General features: G+C 41.7%; 1 protein-coding gene across 1 annotated transcript in view; it reads left to right on the forward strand.

Moving 5' to 3' along the window:
- Positions 1-20,745, forward strand: part of trappc9 (trafficking protein particle complex subunit 9) — an 838,299-nt gene that overhangs the window by 448,557 nt on the left and 368,997 nt on the right. The window contains exon 20 of the mRNA XM_067979750.1: positions 6,406-6,564. Within this exon, the coding sequence (XP_067835851.1) occupies positions 6,406-6,564 (159 nt within the window). The remainder of the gene's footprint in view (positions 1-6,405; positions 6,565-20,745) is intronic.

The following is a 20,745-nucleotide window of genomic DNA, read 5'->3' on the forward strand; positions in this document are numbered from 1 at the left end:
GTGACTAGAAGGCTGTTTTCAGTGGGGTGCCGCAGGGCTCGGTACTAGGTCCTTTGCTTTTTGTGGTATACATTAATGATTTGGACTTAAACGTAGGGGGCATGATTAAGAAATTTGCAGATGACACAAAGATAGGCTGGGTGGTTGATAGTGAGGAGGAATGCTGTAGTCTGCAGGAAGATATCAATGGACTGGTCAGATGGGCAGAAAAGTGGTGAATAGAGTTCAGTCTGGAGAAGTGTGAAGTGATGCATTTGGGGAGAGCAAACAAGGCAAGGTGTCGAGCTTCTTAAGTGTTGTTGGAGTTGTACTCATCCAGGCAAGTGGAGAGTATTCCATCACATGCCTGACCTGCCTTATACACTTATGTGCATAGAATAGAATCTATGCAAGAGCGCTACAACCAGAGCCACATGACCATCATGTCCACGCCGGCTGAGAAACGAGCCACCCAGCCTAATCCCATTTTCCCGCATTTGGTCCGCGGCCCTGCAGGTCACGGCTCTTCAGGTGCACATCCAGGTATTTTTTTTAAATGAGTTGATGGTTTCTGCCTCTACCACCCTCTCAGGCAGTGAGTTCCAGACCCCCACCACCCTCTGGGTGAAAATTTTTTTCCTCATTTCCACTCTAATCCTTCTACCAATCACTTTAAATGCCAACCTTGCCAGTGACGTCCACATCCCATGAACGAATAAACAAAAAGGTGACAGATGGATTGTTTGCCAGGGTGTCCGCTTAAGTGAACTTCTCCCGCGATGACAACAGCCAGAATTAATAGGCAGTTGGTTTCGCCTCTCTGGATGGCTTCCCAAAGGTGCAGGGTGCAATCGATTGCGCACTGGTGGCAATCCGACGACCACCACATCAGCCTTCATATCGGTCTTCATAAACGGAAAAGGCTTTCACTCCATCAATGCACAGCTGGTGTGAAACCACAAGAGATGATTTATACAGGTGTGTGCCAGATTCGCCTGCAGCTCATAATGCGTTCATACTGCGCCAGTCCAACATTCCAGACCTCTTCCAATCAGGAGACAGACTTAAGGGCTGGCTTGTTGGAGACAAGGGAAGACCCCCTGCAAATGCGGAGCATGACACCGGTGAGGAACCCCACCAATGAGGTGCAAGAGCGCTACAACCAGAGCCACATGACCACCAGGTGTGTCATTGAGCAAGCCGTTGGCATGTTGAAGATATGCTTCAGGTGTCTGGATAGGTCTGGAGGCGCCCTTCAGTATTCGCCAGCAACGGTCTCCAGAATCATCGTGCTGTGCTGCGTCCTGCAGAGCATAGTGCAGCAGAGAGGTTTAGAAGTGGAGGAGGACGCAGGCGCTCATCAAATATCCTCTGATGACAACATTGAAGAAGAGGAGGAGTATGAAGATGGGGCACCCATCGCCAGACCAGCCACGCACATTGTTGCCTGGGGTTCCCTCATCTCTCACAGGTTCTCTTAGTCAGAGTGGGAAAAAGAGACATTGAAATAATCAATCCGGCTCCCACAGCCATCACCGCCAAGCACCCCCCCCCCACCTCAACTTTGCACAAAAATGTCCTTCAACCACGCATACACTCATTTGCACATCCGCCCAGTAGTTCGGGTCATGTCTTGGCATTCATCATGAAGCAAATGACAGGACAACGTCACACTTGGGATACAATAATAGGCAAGATGTGAAAGTGGTGTTAGTTAATAAATTTTAAGTGCCAGTATTAAAAAAAGAAAACTTAACAACATAACACTTCTTCAAACACCCATGTGCATATCCTTGGTGAACTACAATTTCTTGAACATACACTTCCTACCTCTTTGATGTGGTGCAGCCTCTGTGGCTTCAGCAGAGGTAGAATTAGGCTGCTCTGATCCCTGCCCTTACTGCTGAGATGGTTTTGGCTCCACCTGCACCCGTGCAGGGGCGGACTCGGGCGACAAGGCAGCATGTCGGATGCTGGTTTGGTGGTGGTGGTGGGGAGGGCAATGGGTAAGACATGGGAATGCTTTGAATGGAGTTCCTACTTCCATGTCACCTTTTGCTGCCATCCCTCTCCTGGGCCAGCGCCACAATCATTCTTACCTCACTGCTGTGGAGCAGCTTGGTGCAGATCAGTGATGGGTTGTAAGGCCATGGATAAGGATGACTCCTGTTTAAGGCGGGCAGACATGCTGACTTCCAAAGTCTGCACGGCCGTGGTCGTGGCCTACAGAGACTTATTTGAGAGCTGCACGGAGGCAACCACTCTCTCCATGGCAGACATTCTCGCAATTACCTGGGACAACAATCCACGAGTGTTGGAGTCGGACTCCGCCAACCTCTCCACTAATGTGGAGAGTGTGCGTGGCATGTTTTCCAGTACTCCCCAAAGTTGCAGCTGTACCTCAATCATTCTCATTCTCAACTATGGTCCCCGGGGTTCAACATCTGTGTCCAGCTGAGCAGAGCTTGGAGAGGAGTGCGCTCTCCGATGCGGACTCTCCACTGCTGCCCCTGCCACCAGCGTCTGCTCGTGCCCACTCGGGAGTTGTGAATCACCAGGTAACAACCCAACTAACTGTGTAAGAGGACCCATCGAAGTGCCAGTATCTGTGCTGGTGCATGGCTGTATGTCCTGTGATTGTGCACCCTCAAAGATTGAGGTCCCCAAAGGAATCGATGTCATGCATCTCCGCACATTCTTCTTGTAAGTGTGAAGGCCCTGGAAGGCAAAAGAAAGCGATATGAATTAGTCATGGCAAAGTAACAATCTTGCCAATCACCATACTCAGGTTTCTCATAGTTTGATCATTGATGAACTAAAGTGTGTGAAAGATGTTTAAGTTCTGTCACCAGGCATCTGTAGGTTCCTAGTCTCTCCATCTCTGATGGAGAGGGATGGAGAACTGTCACTTGTCTCCGTGGTATCCTCCTCTGCATCAGTCAACTAGACTATTTGTGGAGGGCCACCTCCAGTCCTGACCCTCTACCTTGTGTTTTGCACTCTCTTCTCCTACAAGGGGCAAAAAAACAGAGCTGTGAATGACTGAAGGTGATGTATTCACCCAATGGATGTAGCGCATTGGATGAGGGTGACTGAGACATGTGGATCCCATTGCATAAGGATTGAGGTGAGTGGCAGCGGTGGATGGATAAATGGGGAGGTGAGGAAATGCATAGAAAGTGAAGGATGGGTGCTTCTGAAAGTTACTTGGGTGTGAGAGCGATGCGATGGAGTATGCTTGGCAAGACAGAGTGAGAGGGGAGTGCTGGACACCACAGGATGTAGGTGAATGAGGAACTGTACTCACTTTTCCTGACCTGCTTAGGTCATTAAAGCGCTTCCTGCGCTGCATCCAAAACCGGGCACCATTCTCCTGCTGCTCACCTCCAGCCATGCCTTCTTGGTAGCTGAACCAGGTTTCTTCCTCCCATCGCTGGGATAAATTATTTCCGTCCTGGCCCTCACTGCACCGAGCAGTACTTCAAGGAAACCATTTGGGTGCTGGCCTTGCTCTCTTTGAATCTATTGCTTAATTTCCTCCTATCTCCTCCAAAATCCATTTTTGCATTGGCCCTTTAAATAGTGGACTTCAGATTGCGTTGTGTGGGTGCACAGTCCGCCGGCTGCGCAGGTTGGAAACAAGAAACCCAGAAGCAAAAATGATTGGCTTCAATTAAGTTGTGATCGCAGATTCTGATGCGCTCACTTCACTTCTGGGTTTCACACGCGAAAATCCCCCCCGCGCCCCCCCCCCCCCACGCCCCAAGCTCTGTTCCTGGCTCCATGTAAAAATCACGCCCCTGGTGTCTCTGCATTCAGTTATCTATGCTCCCATACAGGCTAGTGTATTTCAACCAACACAAGTGTGAGGTGGTGGTGTTTACTGTGGCTCATGCATGTTGAAGTGCTAGTGTGTCATCTGTCACCGTCTGTATGCTCTGAAGCTATAGAGGTGTTTTTGCAAAATCAGGAAAAAAGGGGATTTTGCTCCCATTACAATGCCAAAACTCGGGGGGGATCTGCCACAACCCACCTGTTGAAAAAAATGGAGAAGTTCAGAATGATCCCTGTGCTTCAAATGACTAGGCATTATAACCAGGAGATCGGCAATTAACTCTTCTGCATTGAACTCCAGTATCATATCTAGTAAGTATAGATTCATACCTTCCAACCATCAGCTTTTTAACTGACCCTTAACCTTTCAACCTATACTTGTAACTGTTCTTAAGAAAAATTAGCTTTTTCACATTGGTTGGATGTTGTTTATATCAACCAATCCGATCAATTGAACGGGAGGCTGTTAGATCCAATCAGAATGAAAACTTGCAACCATTTGGATGTTGCTTTCTCCTACTGCTGGTTACACACAAACACGAAGCAGAAGTTTTAAGATAAACTGATGGTTTTTGAGAGTCATAGTTGTGGATGTGTTTACTTCGTTTGTTCCTAAAGAAGTTAACAAATAAGCTGCTAAAAACTTTTAAAAACTTAATTTTATTCAAAGGAATTTTGTGAGGCATGCCCAGCTGTTGTCTTGTATGAAGTTTGCTTTCCTCAAGACTGTTGCAACCATTTTTAGAGATGATGAGGATTTACTTGGTGTGAATGCATTTAACTTATGTTGTTTGAATATTCCTGTGACTGCATTTATGGAAATCCCAGACTTTGGAAACTAAATATGGGTGCGGATTGAATGGTCATGGGACTTCCTTAATTTAAAAAAATATTGAGATTCCCATATATAGGACTTCACTACAATGTCCTGTTGTGATCTGCGATGCAGACAAGTTTTTTTTTGTATGTATGTATGTGTGGTGTCCAGTTCAGTACTGTAACTTTGAAAGCTGTTTTAAGTTTGGAGGTCTGTGCAGTATCAAGGGATGGCACCCACACATTCGATATTTCAATTGTCAACATCCACTGGGAAATGTGAAAAGTGACATTATAATCAATAAGAGTACAATAGATGGCAAACCCCACACCAGATGCTATCAGTTAGGATTGCCAGAGAGCAGAAAATTCAGCTCCCTGTGCCTGGTCTTACGAATCACATTTTGTCCATTTTAATTTTTTTAAATGATTGCAGTTTTTTTATTTCCACTATAAGAAAATACACCTTTTTGGCAGCATCAAAGAACAATATACGTCTGAAATTATGGTTGACAATAAGAGCAGAGGAACATTTATTGAGTTTGTATGACATTTCTGTTATTTTAACAGAGATGTTAACCAGTTTATTTCAAATGGGTTAATTTCTGACAGAGGAGTACCACATAAATGTGTTAAATGTTTGTCATCTGCTGTCACAAACAGTCATTTATAGCCTTGGATGATTTAAGGTTTAAAACCAGAATATGTTTTAAATGTGCAGTGATTTGATCAGCAACTAAAAGAGGAAATGACTGATTAATCAATCATGTAACCTTTGATCAGAATGCCATTTGATGTTGACTCACCCTTGTCCCTCCTGAGGCTACTTAAAATAAAAGTTTATTTAAAATAGTTAAATCAGCATAGACAAAATCCAGGAAATCTCCCAAATCTCTGACCTGTCATGAGATCTGGGATAGGGACAAATGCATAGTGGAGCCAGTTTTGCCTCGTAAATATAGAATACACTGCCAATTGGAATTATTGTGGGCGTGTGTTGTAGAAGTTTTCAGTTCACAAATTAGCATTATGATCTTGCTGTTGGATTCATAATTTAAGGAATTGTATTGAAGTTGGATACAACTACTCTATTTTCATATTTTAAATACCTGTAACCTTTTTAGAGGAAATTATTTTGGCGTAAAAGGCATTTACAGTAGGCTGCAAAATGCCAGAAAATATGCCACAGAAATTGTGAGAAATCAGTATTTTCTCAAGGACACATGCCCCGTCTCACCTCAAAAATAAATTTCATGCCTTTAACATTCATAATCTTCCGTAATTTCTAAATCTTCCACTGTTCTTTTGTATACTTAGTTTTTTGCCCCCCTTGCAATAACAGCGATGGAATGTTGGGCATATCTACATTCTAAGTTAAGACAAGCCCGTGACCCACTACATTTTTGACTAACTCCTTGTCTTCACATACCATAGGTTTATATTCAGAGAAGCCTTGAACTGTCCACTTTTTGGGACCTGTGCCAGATTTTTTTAAAAACTGTTAATCAGTTTTTGCTTGTTTTCTGAATTATCATATATAGAGATTAATCTATGATTGTGATTTCAAGAGTAAAATGTACTCAGTGTTAAAATTGGAGCCTTCACCATCTACCTTGACATTAGTGAGTGGTGTTGCCTGATAGATTGAGAAGCTCATATGCAAGGCTCCTCGACATAAGGCACCTCATTGCTATAGATCTGCCTGCAATCAAGTCTTCTAAATTTTTATGTTGCTGCTTTATTCAAAGTGACAGTTTGATTTATTTTGTTTTGCAGGATGGCCATACAAGTCAACAAGTTCAACTTTGAAACTCTTCCCGCATCTAGCAAAATATGTGAAATGTTATGTGCAGAAAACCTAAAGCAGGTCGAAGAGGAGAGGAGCCATGCTCAGGCTGTTGAGATCAACAACAAATTAAACATCTATTGGAAGATCATATCCTTTCTCAATGCTCAAAATGAATAGTAATGCACCAACACAGATGCATTTGTTTCTGTAAGTATTGCAACCACACACTGTGTTTTGTATATATTGAGATGTGTTAAAAATGTTAAATAATTGAGGGTGAAAATTGTGGAAAAAATGGTAGATAACCAAGGAAGCCTGTTTGCTCTCTTGCCAATAATTTATCTAAAAAAATTGAGTTCGTAAGTGACCGTACATCCATTTTGAACACTCTGGTTTTTCCACGAGTACTATATTCCCACTAATTCTGACCTGTGATCGGTCACACGTGCCCTCTTATTTGTTCTTGCAGCAACCAATCAGATCTGAGGTGCATGAGCTGTTTCCACCTCTGTAACCGTCTGCCTTTTCCCCTGTCAGCCCATTTGCTGCTGAAACTCTCATCTATGCCTTTATCGCCTCCAGACTTGACTATTACCGTGCCCTCCTGGCTGGTCTCCCATCCTCCACGCTTTGTAAACTTCAGCTTATCCAAAACCCTGCTGCCCGTATCCTAACTAGCACTCAGTCCCACTGACCCATGTCTTTTCTAACATATATTGGATCCTGGTCCCCCAATGCCTGCAATTTATAATTCACATCCTCATTTTTAAATCCCTGCAGGCCTTGCCTATCCCTATCGCTGTAACCTCCTCCAGTCCTACAACCGTCCAGAACTCTACGTTCCTCCGATGCTGGCCTCTTGTTGATTCAGCAACAACAACAACTGGCGTTTATATAGCACCTTCAACATAATAAAACGTCCAAAAGTGCTTTATAGGAGCGTTATCAAGCAAAATTTGACACCAAGTTACGTAAGGAAATATTAGGACAGGTGACAAAAAGCTTGGTCAAAGAGGTAGATTTTAAGCAGTGTCTTAAAGGAGGATAGAGAGGCAGAGAGGTTTAGAGAGGGAATTCCAGAGCTTAGGGCCTGGGCAACTGAAGGCACAGCCGCCAATGGTAGAGTGATTAAAATCGGGGATGTGCAAGAGGCCAGAATTGGAGGAGTGCAGACATCTCGGAGGGATCAACCCCATCCCTTCACCCCACAATTGGCAGCTTTAGCCATTTAGGCCCTAGGCTCTGGAATTCCTTCCCTAAACTCTGCCGAAACTCATCCCTCTCCTTTGACTAATGTAAAGAATCTTACAACACCAGGTTATAGTCCAACAATTTTATTTGAAAATCACAAGCTTTCGGAGATAATCTCCGAAAGCCTGTGATTTTCAAATAAAATTGTTGGACTATTACCTGGTGTTGTAAGATTCTTTACATTTGTCAACCCCAGTCCATCACCGGCATCTCCACATCCTTTGACTAAGCTTTTGGTCACCCCTCCCAATATCTTTCTCTTTGGCTCGGCATCTATTTTTATCTGATAACTTCTCTGTGCAGTGTCTTGAGATGTTTTTCTGCATTAAAGGCACTATATAAATGCGAGTTGTTACCTAGTCGTGAGCATCAAAATTAAACTCTGGAAATTAATTGAGTTAAATGTGATTTGAAACAGTGAATGTGGCATCACTACTCTGCACCTAACAATGTGTTGTTATACATGGAGCAACAGGATGCCAAATCACTCACCCGAAGTGCATACATCAACACTCCATTCTTTTTTTCCTTTTCAACCTGTGAATCAGTCATACGTAACAACCCTATTTGATCAGTTCTGTGTGTTTCAGAAGCCAAAACAGTAGGGCTACTTTGCACATTCTATTTCAAATGTAGCAGCCTAATAAAATGCTATAAGTTGCTTCACAAGATTAAACACGAGAACTTTGTTCATTTAGAAACGAAAGGAAAGAACATGTTGGGGAAAAATGCTCATGCATTTTGACAAAAATTACAAAATCTATTCACACTGACATTTCAATGGGTTAGACATCCTATTTATTGTAATAGCAACCCTGGTTCTATTTATAGCTTTTGAACATAAGTGATTATAAATAATTTTTTTTAAAAACTACTTGCCATCACAAATGACATCTGTGATAGAAGGTACAGCAGGTATGCCCTGTTACATTGTCCAAACTGATAGAACTTGCATATCTGGAACTGCTTTTTTCCATCCTGTATTAGCTAAATTGTTGCTTAACTACAAGAAATGTCACCATTTTTAAGTCCATTTTGTTTTGGGCAAGTTATCAAACTTAAAATAATGTGCCAATCATAATTTGGCATAGCATGTAAAATAAAATAAAATTTAACTTTAGTAATTTATATTAACTGCCAGTTCATAAGGGAAAGGTCACAAATACAATTTTTTGTGAGCCTTTCATAAGGTAATCTAATGAGATTTTACTGATCGTCACTAATGGCAGCTCAAGAATTATAATGTGGTTACATTTTTCTGACCTATTTGATAACACCTGTCGTGCATGATTTTAGCAGTAGAATTATTTTTTTGCTGCCAGTAATTTCAAACAGTTTAACTCTGCCTGTTATTTTTGCATTAGAAATGTGCAAAAATACCCTGAGAGTCATAGTGTAAAAATAGGAAATTAACTGGAGTCTCATTGCATATCCAATAGGCAGACCTGACATTGTTAATTTCTAACATTGGTGCATGTGCATTTTTGTAAATTTCAAAAAATACTTTATTTCATAAAAATTAAAGATACACACAGTTTTCACATGGTTCAAATAGAGGGCATAAAATTGCAGCACAACAGTTCAAAGAAATACAGTACAGATCGTATGCTCTATGATCTCATTGTTACAATTTTAAAAACACAGTACATATTTTCTGGTGCATTTTGTACAATACAAGGGGTGTAATACAACGTCATGTTGATTATTGTTTTGTTAGGTACTATAGTATATTTATTTTGTTCTATTAACTGGTTTTATTTTTATACAGTTGCTAATTTGCATAGTTTATTGAGCTGTGAGGATGGGAACTATTTTCCTATGCAATGACCTTCAGAACTAAGTTAGTGCTCAAAAACTACATACCTTTTAAAGGATTTTGTCACAGGCAAAGCTACTTTCAATTAATGAGAGAGCTGAAAGCCATTTAATATAAAGGTTTTAAAGTATTTGCCGTGCCTATGATAATGCCAATTAAAATTGTAGTTAAAGATATATATTTTAATATATTTTATATCACACTAGTTGTGTAAATAGAGCAAGCATCTGAATCCCTTGATTGATTTCTTGCCTTGTAATCCACACCATTGTTCCAATGTCCTATATGTAACACATACAGGATACAGAATATTCTGGTAATCAGCAGATTAGTTTTCAGGAATCTGAAGTAATAACAATTAATATTTATTTGGGAACATCATCACATATTAAGGATATGAGGGATGCCACAAAAACCTTACAACAGAATAAACCCCGTGTAAACTTAGCCATAGAATCATACAGCACAGGAGGCCATTTGGCCCTTCATGCCTGTGCTGGGTCTTTGAAAGAGCTATCAAATTAGTCCCACTCCCCTGCTCTTTCCTAAATATAATATATACTACTGATTGATTTTGAGAATAATGAATAACTGATGATTACATCCGGTATCCAATCTGGAGGTTCAGTTGATGATTAAACAATCATTAAAGCTTTGGTTTGTTGCGGTTTAAGACATTATCTGAATTGTATTGCAGTTGTATCCCACATATCTGTTTCTACCTATATAATAGGAACTGACGTCAAACCTATTCTTTTAATTCCTTCTAAAGAAACAAATGTTATAATTATTTCTTGAGAGCCATGTCATCTCTGGATTACTACTTGAGCAATGCTCAAATCGGCATAGGGACAAACAAATTAGATGGTTAAATGCATGGCTGAAAGAGTGGTTTGGGAAGCAGGGGTTTCAATTCTTGGGGCACTGGCATCAGGACTGGGGAAAGAGGGAACTGTTCTGTTGGGATGGGCTCCATTAAACCGGGCTGGGACTACTGTCCTGGCGAATTGAATAATTAGGGAGTTAGATAGGGCTTTAAACTAATAAGAGGGTGGGGAGGGTTCAGCTTAGGGTAAATTTATAAGTCTAAAGAGAAAGGTCAAGGCTGTAGAGCAGAGTAGCGATTTGGGTAAAAATAGTGTGTCAAGAAGGGACGGAGAGTTTAACAAAGGTAATAGGGCATTAGTGACATAGGTCACATCTGGGAAAAATAGTAAAAAGTTAAAATTAAAGGCGCTATATCTGAATGCACAAAGCATTCATAACAAGATAGATGAATTAATGGCACAAATAGAGATAAATGGGTTTGATCTTGTAGTCATTACTGAGATATGGTTGCAGGGTGACCAAGGTTAGGAACTAAATATTCCCAACTTTTAGAAAAGATAAGCAAAATGGAAAAGGAGGGGGGTGGGGGGGTAGTCCTGATAATAAAGGATGAGATAAAGGCAGTAGTGAGAAAGGATCTGAGCTTAGAAAATCAGGCTGTAGAATCAGAATGGGTGGAGCTAAGAAATAACAAGGGGCAGAAAACACTTGTGGGAGTAGTTTATAGGCCCCCAAACAATAGTTGTAGTGTTGGACAAAGTATAAATCAGGAAATTAGAGGAGCATGTAACAAGGGTAGTACAATAATCATGGGGGCCTTTAATCTTCATAAAGACTGGGCAAACCAAATTGGCAAAAGTAGATTGGAGGACGAGTTCATGGAATGCTTCGAGACAATTTTCTAGAACAATATGTTGAGGAACCAACTAGGGAGCAGGCTATTTTAGATCTAGTATTATGTAATGATATAGGGTTAATTAGTAATCTTATAGTTAAGGATCCTCTGGGGTAGAGTGACCATAATATGATAGAATTTCATATTGAGTTTGAGAGTGATGTAGTTAAGTCCGAAACTAGGGTCTTAAATTTAAACAAAGTAAATTATGTAGGTATGAGGGGCAAGTTGGCTAAGAAAGATTGGGAAATTAGATTAAAAGATATGACGGTAGATAAGCAATGGTGAACATTTAGAGATAATTCATAATTCTCCATGAATATTCATTCCCTTGAGGAATAAAAACTCCAAGGGAAAAATGATCCAACTGTGGCTAACTACAGAAGTTAAGGATAGTATTAGATTAAAAGAAGAGGCTTTCAATGTTGCCAAAAGGAGTAGTAAGCCTGAAGATTGGGAGGGTTTTAGGAATCAGCAAAGGATGACCAAGATATTGATAAAGAGGGAGAAAATTGAATATGAGTTAAGTAGCCTCATAATTCAGTAGAGAACCAAGCTGAATACAAAAAGTACAGACGAGAACTGAAAAAGGCAATAAGAGGGGCGAAAAAAGTGTATGAGAATAGATTAGCAGGTAATAGATAAGGTCACCCAAAAGTCTTCTATAAACATATAAATAGTAAAAAGGTAGGCAAAGGAAGGGTAGGGCCGATTAGGGACCAAAAAGGAGATCTTGATCTGGAGGAAGAGGGCATGGCTGAGGTACTAAACGTAGAAACATAGAAAATAGGAGCAAAAGTGGGCCATTCAGACCTTCGAGCCTGCTCCGCCATTCAAAATGATCATGGCTGATCATCTAACTCAGTATCCTGTTCCCGCTTTCTCCCCATATCCCTTGATCCCTTTAGCATTAAGAAATATATCTATCTCCTTCTTGAATACATCTAATGACTTGGCTTCCACTGCCTTCTGTGGTAGAGAATTCCACAGGTTCACCACCCTCTGACTGAAGAAATTTCTCCTCATCTCTGTTCTAAATGGCAAACCCTGTATCCTGAGACTGTGACCCCTGGTTCTGGACTCCCTAGCCATCGGGAACATCCTCCCTGCATTTAGGCTGTCTAGTCCTGTTAGAATTTTATATGTTTCGATGAGATCACCTCTCATTCTTCTAAACTCTAGTGAATATAGGCCTAGTCGACCCAATCTCTCCTCATACGTCAGACCTGCCATCCCAGGAATCAGACTGGTAAACCTTCGTTGCACTTCCTCCATGGCAAGGACATCCTTCCTCAGATAAGGAGGCCAAAACTGCACACAATACTTCAGATGTGGTCTCACCAAGGCCCTGCTCCTGTACTCAAATCCTCTTGCAATGAAGGCCAACATACCATTTGCCTTCCTAACTGCTTGCTGCACCTGAATGCTCGCTTTCAGCGACTGGTGTACAAGGACACCCAGGTCTCATTGCACCTCCCCTTTTCCCAATCTATCACCATTCAGATAATAATTTGCCTTTCTGTTTTTACAACCAAAGTGGATAACCTTGCATTTATCCACGTTATACTGCATCTGCCACGTTCTTGCCCACTTACCCAACTTGTCTAAATCACATTGGAGCCTCTTTGCATCCTCCTCACAGCTCACATTCCACCCCAGCTTTGTGTCGTCTGCAAACCTGGAAATGTTACATTTAGTTCCCTCATCCAAATCATTGATATATATTGTGAATTGCTGGGGCCCAAGCACTGATCCCTGCAGTACCCCACTAGTCACTGCCTGCCACCTGGAAAAAGACCCATTTATTCCTACTCTCTATTTCCTGTCTGTCAATCAGTTCTCAATCCATGCCATGTGCTTTAATTTTGCATATTAACCTCTTGTGTGGGACCTTATCCAAAGCCTTCTGAAAATCTAAATACACCACATCCACTGGTTCTCCCCTATCTATTCTACTAGTTACATCCTCAAAAAACTCCAGTAGATTTGTTAAGCATGATTTCCCTTTCATAAACCCATGCTGACTTTGTCCAATCCCGTTAATGCCTTCCAAGTGTTCTGTTATCACATCTTTTATAATAGACTCTAGCATTTCCCCCACTACTGATGTTAGGCTAACTGGTCTGTAATTCTCTGTTTTTGTCTCTCCCTCCTTTGCATCCGTCTTCACTAAAGAAGAGGATACTGCCGATGTCACAGTAAAGGAGGAGGTAGTAGAGAAATTTGATAGGGTAAAAATAGATAAAGAACAGGTACTGAAAAGGTTGGCGGTGCTCAAAGTAGAAAAATCACCCGGTCCAGATGGGATGCATCCTCGGTTGCTGAGGGACGTGAGGGTGAAAATTTTTTTTTTTTTTTTAATTCGTTCATGGGATGTGGGCGTCGCTGGCAAGGCCAGCATTTATTGCCCATCCCTAATTGCCCTTGAGAAGGTGGTGGTGAGCCGCCTTCTTGAACCGCTGCTGTCCGTGTGGTGACGGTTCTCCCACAGTGCTGTTAGGAAGGGAGTTCCAGGATTTTGACCCAGCGACAATGAAGGAACGGCGATATATTTCCAAGTCGGGATGGTGTGTGACTTGGAGGGGAACGTGCAGGTGGTGTTGTTCCCATGTACCTGCTGCTCTTGTCCTTCTAGGAGGTAGAGGTCGTGGGTTTGGGAGGTGCTGTCGAAGAAGCCTTTGCGAGTTGCTGCAGTGCATCCTGTGGATGGTGCACACTGCAGCCACAGTGCGCCGGTGGTGAAGGGAGTGAATGTTTAGGGTGGTGGATGGGGTGCCAATCAAGCGGGCTGCTTTATCTTGGATGGTGTCGAGCTTCTTGAGTGTTGTTGGAGCTGCACTCATCCAGGCAAGTGGAGAGTATTCCATCACACTTGTGCCTTGTAGATGGTGGAAAGGCTTTGGGGAGTCAGGAGGTGAGTCACTCGCCGCAGAATACCCAGCCTCTGACCTGCTCTCGTAGCCACAGTATTTATATGGCTGGTCCAGTTAAGTTTCTGGTCAATGGTGACCCCCAGGATGTTGATTGTGGGGGATTCGGCGATGGTAATGCCGTTGAATGTCAAGGGGAGGTGGTTAGACTCTCTCTTGTTGGAGATGGTCATTGCCTGGCACTTGTCTGGCACGAATGTTACTTGCCACTTATGAGCCCAAGCCTGGACGTTGTCCAGGTCTTGCTGCATGCGGGCTCGGACTGCTTCATTATTTGAGGGGTTGCGAATGGAACTGAATACTCTGCAGTCATCAGCGAACATCCCCATTTCTGACCTTATGATGGAGGGAAGGTCATTGATGAAGCAGCTGAAGATGGTTGGGCCTAGGACACTGCCCTGAGGAACTCCTGCAGTAATGTCCTGGGGCTGAGATGATTGGCCTCCAACAACCACTACCATCTTCCTTTGTGCTAGGTATGACTCTGGCCACAATCTTCCAATCCTCCTCAGATGTGGGAGTGGTGTCAAAGGACTGGAGGATTGCAAATGTTTACACCCCTGTTCAAAAAGGCTAGAGGGATAAACGCGGCAACTACAGGCCAGTCAGCCTAACATCGGTAGTGGGGAAATGTTTGGAGACATTAATCTGGGACAAAATTAATTGGCACTTGGAAAAATATGTGTTCATAAATGAAAGCCAGCACGGATTTGTTAAAGGCAATTGGTATTTGACTAACTTAGTTGAATTCTTTGATGAAGTAACGGAGAGGATTCATGAAGGTAGTGCGGTTGATGTTGTGTATATGGACTTTCAAAAGAGTTTGATAAAGTACTACATAATAGACTTGTTAGCAAAATTGAAGCCCATGGGATTAAAGGAGCGGTTGCTGCATGGATACGAAATTCGCTAAGGGACAGGAAGCAGAGAGTAGAGGTGAATGTTTGTTTTTCAGACTGGAGGGAACTGTGCAGTGGTGTCCCCCAGGGGTTGGTGATGGGACCACTGCTCTTTATGATATATATTAATGCCCTGGACTTGCGTATGCAGGGTGTAATTTCAAAGTTTGGAGATGATACAAAATTCGAAAATGTAGCGAATAGTGAGGAGCATGGTAACAGACATCAGGAGGACATAAACAGACTGGTGAAATGAGCAGACACATGGCAGATGAAATTTTGTGCAGATAAGTGTGAAGTGATTCATTTTGTAGGAAGAATGAGGAGAGGCAATATAAACTAAATGGTACAATTTTGAGGGAGGGCAGGAACAGAGAGACCTGGGGGTGCAAATACACAAGTCTTTGAAGGTGGCAGGACAAGTCGAGAAGGCTGTTAAAAAGACATATGGGATCCTTGTCCTTATAAATAGAGGCAAAGAGTACAAAAGCAAGGAAGTTAGGCTAACCCTTCATAAAACACTGGTTAGGCCCCAGCTGGAGTATTGTGTCCAATTCTAAGCACCATACTTTAGGAAGGATGTCAAGACCTAGAGAGGGTGCAGAGGAAATTTACTAGAATGGTACCAGGGATGAAAGACTTCAGTTACGTAGAGAAACTAGTGAATCTGTGGTTGTTCTCCTTAGAGCAGAGAAGGTTAAGGGGAGGTTTGATAGAGGTGTTCAAAATCATGAACGATTTTGATAGGGTAGGTAAGGAGAAACTGTTTCCAGTGGCAGATGGGTCAGAAACCAGAGGACACAGATTTAAGGTAATTGGCAAAAGAATCAGAGGTGACATGAGGAAACATTTTTTTAGATAGCGAGTTGTTATGATCTGGAATGCACTGCTTGAAAGGGTGGTGGAAGCAGATTCAACAGTAACTTTCAAAAGGCTTTAGGATATTCACTTGAAAAGGAAAAATTTGCAGGAGTATGGGGAAAGATCAGGGGAGTGGCACTAATTGGATAGCTCTTTCAAAGAGCCGACACAGGTATGATGGGCTGAATGGCCTCCTTCTGTTCTGCATTATTCAATGATTTGGACTGATGATATACTGTGCATTTCAGTAAACATTTGTCAGGTTTTGGACAGAGTTTATTTCCAAAAAAATAATTTAATAATGCTCTGCCCACTCATTACTACACTAACAGTGTGCCATTGTATTCAGTTAATATGTTTTAGCTTGTTCTTTCAATTGCTACATGTCAGTTAACAAAATCACACCCCTGTTACCAGTCAAGAATACATTCTTCCACTTGCTTCTAAGAACATAAGAAATAGGAGCAGGAGTCGGCCATCCGGCCCCAAGAGTCTGCTCCGCCATTCAACAAGATCATGGCTGATCTTTTACCTCAACGCCATTTTCCTGCACTACCCCCGTATCCCTTGATGCCTTTAATATCTAGAAATCTATCAATCTCTGTTTTGAATGTACTCAATGACTCAGCCTCCACAGCCCTCGGGGGGAGAGAATTCCGAAGATTCACCACTCTCTGAGTGAAGAAATTCTGATTCTGTGACCCCTGGTTCTAGACTCCCCAGCCAAGGGAAACATCAACCCTGTTGAGCCCTGTAAGAATTTTGTATGTTTCAGTGAGATCGCCTCTCATTCTTCTAAACTCTAGAGAATACAGGCCTAGTCTACTCAATATCTTCTCATATGACAATCCCGCTATCCCAGGAATCAGTCTGGTGAACCTTCGTTGCACTCCCTCTATGGTAAGTATATCCTTTCTTAGGTAACGAGACCAAAATTGTACACAATACTCCAGGTGCGGTCTCACCAAGGCCCTACATAATTGCAGTAAGACATCTTTACTCCAGTACTCTCATCCTCTTGTAATAAAGGCCAACAGACCATTGGCCACCTTAATTGCTTGCTGCACCTACATGCTAGCTTTCAGTGTACAAGGACACCCAGGTCCCTTTGAACATTAACATTTCCCAATCTCTCACCATTTAAAAAATACTCTGCATTTCTGTTTTTCCTACCAAAGTGGATAACTTCACATTTTTCCACATTATATTCCATCTGCCATTTTCTTGCCCACTCACTTAGCCTGTCTGTATCCCCTTGAAGCTTCTTTGCATCCTCCTCACAACAAACATTCCTAACTAGTTTTGTGTCATCAGCAAACTTGGAAATATTACATTTGATCCCCCTCATCCAAATCATTGATATAGAAAGTTTATAGCTGGGGCCCAAGCACTGATCCCTGTGGTACCCCACTAGTCACAGTCTGCCAACCTGAAAAAGACCCGTTTATTCCTACTCTCTGTTTTCTGTCTGTTAACCAATTCTCAATCCATGTACTCTAACTTTGTTCACCAATCTCCTGTGTGGGACCTTATCGAAAGCCTTCTGAAAATCCAAATAAACCACATCCATTGGTTCCCCCTTTATCCATTCTACTAGTTACATCCTCAAAGAACTCCAATAGGTTTTTTTCAAACATGATTTCCCTTTCATAAGTCCATGTTGAATTTGCCAAATCCTATTATTTTCTCTCAGAATCTGCCTTTGATGAGAGTGTTTCCTTTTAAACATTGTAGGATAAAAGCAATCAGTTAACTAAGCGACACTATCCATGGCAAGATTCTTATTGTGGTACTAAATTAAAGTGAAATTAATAGTATATATGACAAAAATTAGCACAATGTACTTTGTTGAAGTCCATCTGTTCAGGAAATGCCAGAAACATCCAGTAGGTCTGTGGGGAGAACAGGTAAGTTGGTATTTTAGGTGTGGAGCATTCATGATAAACATTTCAGGTGTGCACCTTTCATGATGAAGAGTCCACACCTGAAAACATTAAATTGTCTGTTCTATCCACAGCTGTTGACTGACCTGCTGGATGTTTCCAGCATTTTCTGTTTTTCTCCCCCTATTTCCTGTATCTGCAGTTGTTCCCTTTTGTCCATCAATTGCATGTACGCTTCATTAACAGAATGATACAACATTAAAATACTACTAACTGTCAAAGGAGCAGCACTATATCGCAAATCTATTGTTTCGTGATTACTGCATGGGACTAGCTCACTTTGTGGTATCAAATCATTGATTTTGCTGAATGCATAAGACTGTATATCACATATTAAAATATTAAACTGAGTCCACAGCACAGAAACAGGCCATTCGGCCCAACTGGTCTTTGCCGGAGTTTAAACTCCACACGCGCCTCATTCCTTCCTACTTCATCTACCCCAATCAGCATTCCCTCCAATTCCTTTCTCCTTCGTGTGCTTACCTAGTTTCCCCTTAAATGCATCTATGCTGTTTGCCTCAACTACTCCCGTGGTATCGTGTTTCACATTCTTACCACTCTTTGGGTAAAGATGTTTCTCCTCAATTCCCTATTGGATTTATTAGTGACTATCTTATATTGATGACATCTAGTTTTGGACTCCCCCCTCAAATGGAAACATTTTCTCTACGTCTACCCTATCAAACCCTTTCATTATCTTAAATAACTCTATCAGGTCACCTCTCATCCTTCTCATTTCTAGAGAAAAGGGCCCCAGCCTGTTTAGTCTTTCCTGATAAGTATACCCTCTCAGTTCTGGTATCATTCTTGTGAATCTTTTTTGCACCTTCTCCAATGCCTCTACATCGTTTGTATAATATGGAGACAAGAATTGTTCACAAGTGTGGTCCAACCAAGGTTCTATACAAGTTTAATATAACTGCTCTGCATTTTAATTCTATCCCTCTGGAAATGAACCCCAGTGCTTGGTTTGCCTTTTTTTGGCCTTATTAACCTGCGCCGCTATTTCTAGTGATTTGTGTATCTGAACCCTGAGATCCCTTTGTTCCTCTATCCCATTTAGACTGTTATTATCCAAGCAATATGTGGCCTCCTTATTCTTCCTACCGTGTGTGCTATTCATGGACCTTGATCATAATATTACATCTGTTTCAGTTCAGTAACTTGCAGATCTATGTTGACATTCAAAAAATAGCTTAACAAAGGTTTTCCCTGTTACATTCATTGATGGAAAGTTTTTTTAAAAATTAAGTTTTTTGTTAACTGGTTAACTTCCTTGCTAATAACTGGTGGGATAAAGTAGTTCTTGTGCCAGAATTTTACCCGTGCACATTATGAGGATATTATTTTTTATGCATGTTCTCTGCAGATATGGAATGAAGGGAGACGTGTAATCCTCTAGTCATTAGATCTGTTAAGGAAATAAATACTTGCACATGTTAAAGCACCGTACAACATTGTTGAAACATCTCATTTTGAAGTGTATTAACTGTTGAAGATCACGAGTGAGTCATAAAGATATTTTCCAAGGACAGAGTAAACGGAGTATTCTGTTTTTCACAATTCTGTTTTCTACTTAATTAATGTATAACCCTGCCAAAATATTATAGTTTTATTATTTTTGCCATTCACCTGAATAGTAGGACATGGAGGATACTGTTAGAATCTTGTGAAATCAAATGAAGCACCCTTACTATCCCTCTCCCATCCACACTGAGCACAATATGTTATTGGCACATGCAGTGAAGACGAGGAAGTAGCAACAGAATCAAATTTAAATTATACAAATTTCAATAATGCAGTTGTGACTTCCACATTTAAAGAAAACAAAACGCCGGAGCATTTAATTGGGTTGAAATGAAAGCGCTGGAATCTTTATAGCACTTAATTGCTAAATGGGAACTGGGGTAGAGAAGGTGGAATGGGATCTCGTGAGTATGGAGCATTGCAACAGCAAAGAGAGAGCGGTGGCACTAAATGCAAACTCCATCAATAAATGGCAGTGAAAGTGACAGCAGAACCAAACTGCAATAAGATTTTTTAAAGTTGATTTATAAACCATCAGCAACCCTTGGATTATATTTAACCTTATGCATTAATCTTATCAACGTATCCAGCTTTGCAAAGCTATACTTGTATTTGTTATTATTTCTGGATGTACTAAGCCAGGAGTCTCCAATTTGTAGGCCCCAAATGTTGGCAATCTGGCTCTCAAAGATCAGGCAATCTATGGGCTACTGTTTCTTATATTTGCTGGTTTGTCTTGTTCGAATTTTATGGAGGTTTGGAAAAGACTGTTGCCTAATTGGTGGATAAATCAGCGCAATAAAAATCTATGAATGTCATCAACTTGAGAGATTTGTAAATTAATGGGAACTTGAATGTGGCCTCCTCAGACTCCATGGTGCACATCACTATGGTGCAAAAACAAAACTTGAGCACCCCTTTGAACCATAGAACGGTTACAGCACGGAAGGAGGCCATTTGGCCCATCGAGTCCGCACCGGCTCTATGCAAGAGCGATCCAGCTAGTCCCGCACCCCCGCCCTTTCCCCGTAGCCTTGCAAATTTTTTCCTTTCAAGTACTTATCCAGTTCCCTTTTGAAGGCCATGATTGAATCTGCTTCCACCACCCCCTCGGGCAGTGCATTCCAGATCCTAACCACTTGCTGTGTTTAAAAAATTTTTTTTCCTCATGTCACCTTTGGTTCAATCATCTTAAATCTATGTCCTCTGGTTCTTGACTCTTCCACCAATGGGAACAGTTTCTCTCTATCTACTCTGTCTGGACCCTTCATGATTTTGAATACCTCTGTCAAATCACCTCACAACCTTCTCTGTTCCAAGGAGAACAACGCCAGCTTCTCCAGTCTATCCACGTAACTAAAGTCCCTCATCCCT

The sequence above is a fragment of the Heptranchias perlo genome, chromosome 3, assembly GCF_035084215.1.
Source record: "Heptranchias perlo isolate sHepPer1 chromosome 3, sHepPer1.hap1, whole genome shotgun sequence".
NCBI classification, from domain to species: Eukaryota; Metazoa; Chordata; class Chondrichthyes; order Hexanchiformes; family Hexanchidae; genus Heptranchias; species Heptranchias perlo.